This window comes from Polypterus senegalus, chromosome 6 (assembly GCF_016835505.1).
Source record: "Polypterus senegalus isolate Bchr_013 chromosome 6, ASM1683550v1, whole genome shotgun sequence".
Taxonomy (NCBI): Eukaryota; Metazoa; Chordata; class Cladistia; order Polypteriformes; family Polypteridae; genus Polypterus; species Polypterus senegalus.
Genome location: NC_053159.1, coordinates 193,846,176 through 193,854,709, shown reverse-complemented (window position 1 = coordinate 193,854,709; position 8,534 = coordinate 193,846,176). Strand labels below are relative to the sequence as shown.

General features: G+C 44.0%; 1 protein-coding gene across 2 annotated transcripts in view; it reads left to right on the top strand.

Annotated features, from left to right (window-relative positions):
* Positions 1-4,023: 4,023 nt before the first annotated feature.
* LOC120530610 (SAP domain-containing ribonucleoprotein-like) overlaps positions 4,024-8,534 on the top strand; it is a 55,945-nt gene continuing 51,434 nt past the window's right edge. For both annotated transcript variants that reach the window (XM_039755033.1, XM_039755034.1), the window contains exon 1: positions 4,024-4,218. In XM_039755033.1, the coding sequence (XP_039610967.1) occupies positions 4,053-4,218 (166 nt within the window). In that variant the 5' untranslated portion in view covers positions 4,024-4,052. The remainder of the gene's footprint in view (positions 4,219-8,534) is intronic.

The following is an 8,534-nucleotide window of genomic DNA, read 5'->3' as shown; positions in this document are numbered from 1 at the left end:
TCTTCAGTCCTAAATGTACTTCCCTTAATTTCCACTGATGTCCTTGTGTACGTCATTCACCGCTAAGTCGGAAAAATTCTGCTGGATTCTGGATACTTCTTCATTGGTAAAGTGACCCTCAGTGTCAGAAACCGTGGCTCTGGGAAGCGTCTCACTCGACCTGCTGGGTTGGCATAGTATGAAAGTCTAACATTCCCCATCAAGGAATTCCCAGTTTGTCATTACAAACCTCAGCAGATCAACTTGTGGGTGTTGAGTTACAGTCCTGGGTGAAGAGGAGCCGAGGAGCTAAGCTGTGACCTTATTACACTCATCGAGGAGGCCAAAGTTGTGCTGACCTTCTCGTGACCAGGTGAGGCTGATGGCAAATCACAAAAGGCTGCACCATGCCATGCCACCCATGTCAACGAAGTGTTCCTAATGACCAGTGCTGATTACCTTCATGGCACTGCCCTCCAGTGTAACCAGCTCCAAGTTTGCCCAACTTTGTTTAAACATATAAAGCTTTTTATCTCATTGGTAGGAAAGGCAAAGCTGAACCAATCACAAGACACCAGATGTGAAAGCAGCCCCAGGATGGCGTCGTTGATTTGTCCAGGCCTCTCTTGCGGCTCTGGTCTTCATTCCTTGGTACAAGTTTTCCTCTGATGATTTTTTTTGGTTTATTTTGTCAGTTAAGTTAAGATGAAAGGCACAGGATACTCAGTTTGGTTTTCGGTAGTTTCCAGCGTTTGGGAATTGTCAGATATTTATGTGATTGGAGTCTTCCTGTGTCTTCATTGTGTCATTCTACTGTTTCTTTTTGTCATTTCTTTAACATTGCCTGGCATTTTTGTTCTGGCGTATTTGGTAAATTCTCTGTCTCTGTAATTAAAAAAATGCTTAGAAATCAACATTATTGCCATTTGAATTATTATTGCTCAGAATGTTGTCAATTTTCCTTAAGAACACGTGACAAATGGGTACAATTTAAATTGAACTTACTGTACATGCACGGCTGGACCCGCTGTGATCAGGCTGCTCGTGCTGTAGACATCAGTAAAGTTCAAGAGCACTGGGGTCTTCTCAGTACGCAGCAGGTGAGGACCACGCGTTCAGTGCCACCCCACCGTGTGCTTAAGACGGGCAGGAGATGTGATAGCACCGTCTCGGTGCCTACTGACAGATGCCATATAGCTTGAATTGTGTGCCCTCTTGCCAGTCCACCTCTGTCTTTTCTCCTTGTTAGCTCTCAGCTGTACTGAAAGTCCCTCAGTCTAAATCGGGGCACGGGGGCACAGCCTATGCCAGCAGCTCAGGAACCAATTCAATTCAAACTAATGAATGGTCATTACAGCATTGCGTTTCAAAACGTGGCCCATGTCACGGTCATCATATTTCTATAAAATGACGTCTGAATCACTACTGTATGTCAGCTTGGCACAGTATATACGCTGTCTGTTTTAAAGTTAAGCACACGTGTTGTGCATTCGCTTCATCATAACACAGCCTCACTGAACCACTTCATTTGTCTGCGCTCACGTGAATTGTAATTTCTTGTTGTCTTCTTTCTATTGATGCCAATTCTGTTGCACTCAGATGGAGACAGTTTGGCCTTTTCCTGTTTTTAGTGTTTCATTAAAATCAAGTTGCTGTCCAGCCTTTGGATTCCTAGTTGAATTCCCAGGTGTGACAGCCGCATTGCATCCCACTAAATCCACCAGAGGCCCATAATGCTTTGTGATGGAGGCTGCATGCGCGGTGCTCTTGTTCACTTGAACACAATGTCCATTCTTCACCTACTGTCTCCCTGCCTCCCTCCAGTCCATACCTGCTCACAGCATCTCCTTTTAAATACTTTACGCCATCACCGACGGCTGTCCGACCCCTGGAATCAACCCTTCTGAATGAGTCATTCTAATGCTAGTGGAGACTTTCAGAAGAACCCGGCAGGTCAGGACGGACAATTTCAACTTGGACCTGCTAGATCCCTCATGAAGTCCCCAAGCTGCAGCTCAGCCAGCACACCACCCTCCGTCTAACGTCGCTGTTAGCAACTCGAGCCTTTCCTGCTCCCTTCCCGAGATCTCCTTCTCTATTTAGAGATCACTCGCTGAAATCCAGGACTTGGAAATGCAATTCCCGCACTGTTGGATCTGAATGTTACCATTTTAAAGAAATAACTATGGAGCAAAATAAATGTGGAAACTGTAACATGGAATTTAACTGATGGCTGGCTGTAAGTGGTCTGCTATGTCTTTGACTTTGGTTAAGGGGTCCTCACTCCAAGATACTTTGAGAACAATGGAAAGACGGGAATCCCACTGGTGCAAAAACAGACCCAGATTACTAAACTTCAGTGAGAATCAGAGATAAATAAACAGCAAACAAGTAGGCAGTGGTTTTGGTTTTTAAAATAAAAACAAATGTTGGGTAGAAACAGACAACGTTAGATGGAACAAATACCAAAAACAGAGTGAAACAGTCCAGCTGATGGAGTCTTTGTTACAAGTCAAAGAGATGATCACATAGGAGTTATTGCCACACCCAGAGTCATACGGGGGCAGTTCAGAGGTGCCGATAATGAAGACCACTCAACTACCAGGAGAGATGCCCTTGTAGACACGGTAAACTGCACAGCTGCCAAGTCTGCTGATGGCACACCTGTGCCACAATGAGCAGGTTTACCTGGATGAAGTGGAGAGAGCATCACGCTCATATCAGGACCACAGTCTACTCTTAAATATCAGCAAGACAGACAAAGGAGCCGATTGTGGACTTTGGGGGGAAACAACAGAGGTCTAACCAGCTCCTCAGTATTAACAGCACCCAGGTGGAGAGGGTGGGCAGTTCCAGAAACCTCCGTGTTCACATCATGGAGGACCAGACCTGGACCAAGCGCATTAGCATCTTGGTGAAAAAGGACACGACGACACCTTTACCACCTCAGGGATTTTCAGTGGCCCTCCCAGGTACTAAAGAACCTCCAGAAATCCACCATCAAAAACACCTGACAGGAAGTCTGACTGCCTTGTTTGGAATACACAAGGCTCTGCAGAGAGTGGTCCGGTGAGCTGAAGGCGTCACTGGGTGGGCACTCCCTAACACCCAGGACAGCCACACCAAGCGATGTCAGACCAGGGCAAAGAAAATAATCTGAGGTGCCCACCGTCCAACAGGTGGTCAGAGAAGCGCCATGTCTGCCTGAAGACCAGAGAGACCGAGGAGGAGCTTCTGGCCACAGTCCGTCCGCAGCCTAAATGGGGACCGAGCTGCATGATGACCTGCTGTTTATAGGCTTTGATAACATCAATGTAATTATAATAATAATAATAATAATACATTTTATGTATATAGTGCACTGTAAGGCACACTGTCCAAATTGATTTACATGTATACAGTCGCGTTTATTGTCTTTCCTCATGCGCAGTCGTAGAGCGTAGCAGCGAGGGACTTGACTACACGTTGCACCGTCTGTATACACGTATGTGAAAATCAGACCTGACAGACAGACAGACAGACAGACAGACCTGAACCCGAGAGTCTGTTTGCCACACCACCATGCCACCCTCCAGCAACATTCGCTCCTTTAAACACTGAGTTGCAGATCTGAGAGCATCTAGAGAAGACTAAGTGGAAATGCAATCAGAATGGAAATGGCAGCCTTACTGGGACAATTGAAGTGTTTTTAGCCCACTGACTCTGCGTTGTTATGTTTTATTAACGAAGGCTTTAATAGCTGGTTTAATTTTCGCTATGCCGATAATTGTACATTAATTTGATTTAAAGGGAGTATAAAAGGCGTGACGATAAGTAAAACGGTCTGCTGCGCTACAAGTGCTCTGTAACAACAGCTACTGTATCAGTTCAAGGCCCGCTGGTTTCGTTCATGTGAAAAGTTCACATCAAGGCACATTGAGAGCCTGTTATAGGGTTCATTGTCCACCCCGTCATTCAAACACACCGTACATGTAAGCCGTTTGTCACATACGTCTCAGGTATAAAAAGGTGCTAACGGGTCAACAGCACCGGCTGTAACTCACCTTTCTCCCGCCTGCCTCTTCGTTGTGCGCATGTGCACGAGCTTCCGGCACTCGGGCGCCTCTCCTTCTGCTCAGTTTTGCCGCTCTGGAGTCCGACGCCTCGTTCTGCGCATGTCTGTTCACGTTGGTGCTAAAGGCGCCTTTGTAGAATCATCGCTCGCTGCAGTTCGTCTGTCGGAGTGGAGCGCGTTTGCAGGTGCGTGAGGTTTTTATTTTATTTTTTATAAAGTAAATCAGATTTTCTCTGCGCGAGGCTGAAATTCGTTGCTTTACACATCAACCCGTAGTTGAGCGAACGGCGGCGTACTTGCATTTCCTTCTAATGTCGCGTGGTCGTGAGAATTGCGATGTGAAGCCCCACTAAGGTGTAGCTTTTCATCTGAAGCCCTTGAGAACTCTTTAAAATGGTCGTGGAGTCGGGACTCGTCTAAATGGGGAGTTAGGTCCGAGTATCACAGCCCTGCCTCGGTTCGTTTGACCCGCGGTGTACTTGAGGATTATTCGACTTTGGGGGATATTAAGGTGGGCAATTCTGGCCGCGCGAACGCCGGGGCCCCCAAACCCCCTGCGGCCCAAGCAGATTCATAGCTCGTTATGATAACTGATAAGAATAACTGATTTCATTGTTTAGTTTTCTTGTTTTCTCTGATTCAGGCCTCAAAGACACAGCAGTAGGATTTCACACTTACAAGACGTTTGGGAATATCTGTGTTTTTTACGGCTTTAAATGCTCGACTGTCCCAAGTTGTTTTCCAATTAATTTGCCCTTTTCTGTGTCGTCTCCTCCCTTCGTTTTATTCTAATAACGTTAATTAAAGCAGACGACAGTGACACATGAAAGGCTTCAACCCTTCAGCGTCAGACCCACTGATTAGTCAATAATGGAGTCCGCAACCGGACCACCTGGAAAAGCAGAATGGAAGTAACAAAAACTACATTCTCCTCATGTCCCTGCTTTGGTGAGAAATAGTTTAGCAATTTCTACACTCGCCCCAAAACACAGACACTGGGAAATAAGCGCGCACTTAATTAGGATGGGAGTCAAATTAAAAAACGCAGTTATTTGGAACAAAAGCCTGCAGCCACAGGGGGTCTCAAGAACCGAGTTTGGGACCCACTGCACGCTCTGTCAGGTTCATCATCAGTGAAACCCTTGTGGTACATGCCACTTCACTGACCAGTGCCAGTCAGTGCCCACATGGAGCCAGTTCAATTACACCGAAATAAATGCACAAAAAATGGATGTAAAAAAAAACGATATAGTTGTTTAATAAGACAGTCCAAGGTAATTTATAAAATTTAATGAATATCTTGAACCGATGCTTTGGGGCAAATGCACAATTAAAAATATTTGAATGAAAGTGTCCTCTGCTGGCTGGGATTGGCTCCAGAAGACCCCCTTGACCCAGTGTTAGGATATAGCCGGGTGGAAGTTAACGAATACAGTTATCTCAGGATACTAAATGTATTATACATTATATCACTTAAATTGAACTCTAATTTCAGAGCTGACATGTAACACAGTTGAAGGACGGACGGACGGACGGACTGACTGACATGACTGTCGCAGACACCCAAGGTAGACCTTTGTTAATTTGGTCCATGGGTGTCCATCTCTATTCTTGCAGGGCCACTTTGATTGTAGTTGGCCATTCTAACAGTTTTCTAAATTAGTGCCCAGTTTTTGCTGCTAATTAATTTACACCTAAATTTGAACTAACTTGCAGTTTAATTGTTTCAGTTTCTCCTTAATTAGCAGCCAGACAGTAAAGAGATTCCAAGGGGCCAGCACATGAGCAGCTAACTGGTGTCCATCGTACAATATTTCAAATATAAAGACAGGTGAAGTTCTCTGTTGATCTGCTGGGGACACCAAAATCATTTTGGAGGTACTCAAAAAAAAAAAAAAATTTTGGAAATTTCTAGTCTGGCAGAATAAAAGCACCAAGACGCCATCAAATAAAATAATGGGTTTAATTAACACAAAGCATTCACTCCTAATTAACAGATCAGTTAGAATTTCAACCTCAGTTTAGATGGTCATCTCATGGCTCACTACTTCATCTTTTTTTTTTTTTTGGTCTGCCATTTAAGGGGAACAATAAGCAATTCAGAGGACTGACTCTTTAAAAAAAAAAAAAAAAAAAAAAAAGACAATTTAAAGAAAGACAAAAGAAATCGACTAACAACAGGAATTGTCATTAATTAAGAAAATGGCAGACAGGAAAACCTGTAGCCTCTGTGGTCTGCTGGGATTGAAGCCCTGCTTGTGGGTCACTTCTGTAAAATCCAACTATGCACAAGGCCTCTGTTACGTTATGTTGTAATATTCCTGACCCTGTCGCTGACGGCAGCTCTTAAATGATTGGGGATATAAACCTTTCTCTTCTGTTGAGTTCATATGGCCATGGAGACCTGCTTAGGACAGTAGGGTTCATTCAGTAATTATGACATTGTGGTCACTTCAGGCTGAGTATGCAATCATTTCCTTCAGGCTCTGGAATCTGGAAGTAGCCATTCCTGCTTTTATCTCCTCTCGTCTTGGTAGTTGTAGCTCTCTGTACTTTGGGTATCTCTGTCAGGTTTGGCACGCCTACAGTTGATCCAGAATGCAGCTGCCTGGCTTCTAACTTGTGCCAAGAAAAGAGAGAGCGTCACTCCTGTGCCTGCATCCTTGCATTGGCAGCCTGTTAAATTGAGTGGATGGCAGGCTTTAATATTCGTTTTTAACGCTCTCCTTGGCAGACTCCCGGCTATATCTCTGACCTTGTCAGCCTCCATTCCACCTCTGGAGTCCTCTGCTCAGATGGTTTAAAGGTGGCAGGCCTTCTCTGCAGCTGCCTCGAGACTCTGGAGTAGTCTTCCATCTTTTATTAAGTCTTCCTCCACATTAAATATCTAGAAGTCAAATTTAAAAGCCTCTTTATTTTACAGACTGGGTGTGTTTTGTGTTGCTGTCCGCTATCGTGGCTCTCTCCTATTGCTTTCTTAATCTGTTGCTCATTTTATTCCTTTTAAAACGTGCCAGTTTGTACGCTTGTCTTTTGTTTAAGTCTTTGGTTTGTATTCATTGATGTTATTGTGCAGCACTTTGGTTGACGCTTGTCTTTTAAATGTGTTACATAAAATAGAATAATAAATATGAAATGAAACCTCTCTGACCTCCTCAGGACCTTGTGATGTCTGGGTGACACCGTTAGGCATCTGAAGAAAATACACGCAGGTGGTTAGTGTGTGTGGTAGGTTGGCACCCTGCCCGCGGTTTGTTTCCTGCCTTGTGCCCTGTGTTGGCTGGGATTGGCTCCAGCAGACCCCCGTGACCCTGTGGTTAGGGTATAGCAGGTTGGATGATGGATGGATGAACAGTTAAAGTGTGCAGATGGACTCGACGCCGCAGTGAGCCTTTTTAGCTTACTTTTACGATGGTTGTGCTGTTGTGCCGCAGTGATTAAACAAACTCGGGTAGCACGACAACAGAATTTTGGTCGAGATGAGACACTTTTTTTTTTTTTCTTCTACATTACAATCTATGTAGTTTATACAGGGGTTCTCTGTCGGTACTGCGGACCCCCATGGCTGCCGGTTTTTAATTGGACTCCTGGGCTAATTAAGTGAACTGTTATTTGCCAGATTGTGTGTTTGGGGAAATGTAGAAATTAGAAAACTAAGTTTGGTAAAAAAATTATATTTTAAAAATGTTCCAAGCAGTTGTAGGATAATCATTTTTTTTTTTCTTTTCTTTTTAACAATATTTTCATCTTCATTTTCATTCTGTTTTCTGCCGGGTGTTCTAATTGTTTACTAAATTAATTATTTTGTGATTAGTGGGTCTAACACTAAAGTAGTTGATTATTCTGTGTTTGCCTGGCTGTCTGCTCTGCTGGTTGTCATTATGAAGATACAATGAAGGGTGCAGACTGCACAGAGAAAACGGGCAAAATGGAATAAAATCAACAAAAGAGGGTTAAGCATTTAAATCTTTAGCAAAAATGGAAATATTCCTAAATGTCTTAAATGTAAAACTTATGCTGCACTGCTTTCTTAGTGTAGAATAAGAGGAAAAAAACATGGCAGCTAAGCAGTGACCTCACCTGATAACGCTCGCCTCAACTAGTTAGGAACAAAAACCTGAAGCCACAGTGGACCCCAAGACTGACTTGGAGAACCCCTGGTTTATACCTCGCCTCCCTGTAGGCAGTGCCGACTGGCTGGCTGGCACTGCTGCCCCTTTAACATGAAGACCTCGATATGGAAGGAGTCTTTCCCCAAATCTACCAGACGACTCGGACTTTGTGATTGTTGAGCTATTTTCTATTCTTTGACCTGCTGCTTTTCTCTGTTTGTCTGTTACTTGCCATTTCTGCCCGCTTCTTTAGGGTCTGGAAAGTCTTAAACCCCTTGGTCTCACTTTGGTTTCACAGTTATGACACATTGACGGATACTCGGCAGAAGAATGTTGGAATGAAATAATATCTTTAATTACATTAATAGTTTCCTTCACTTTTTTGTCTT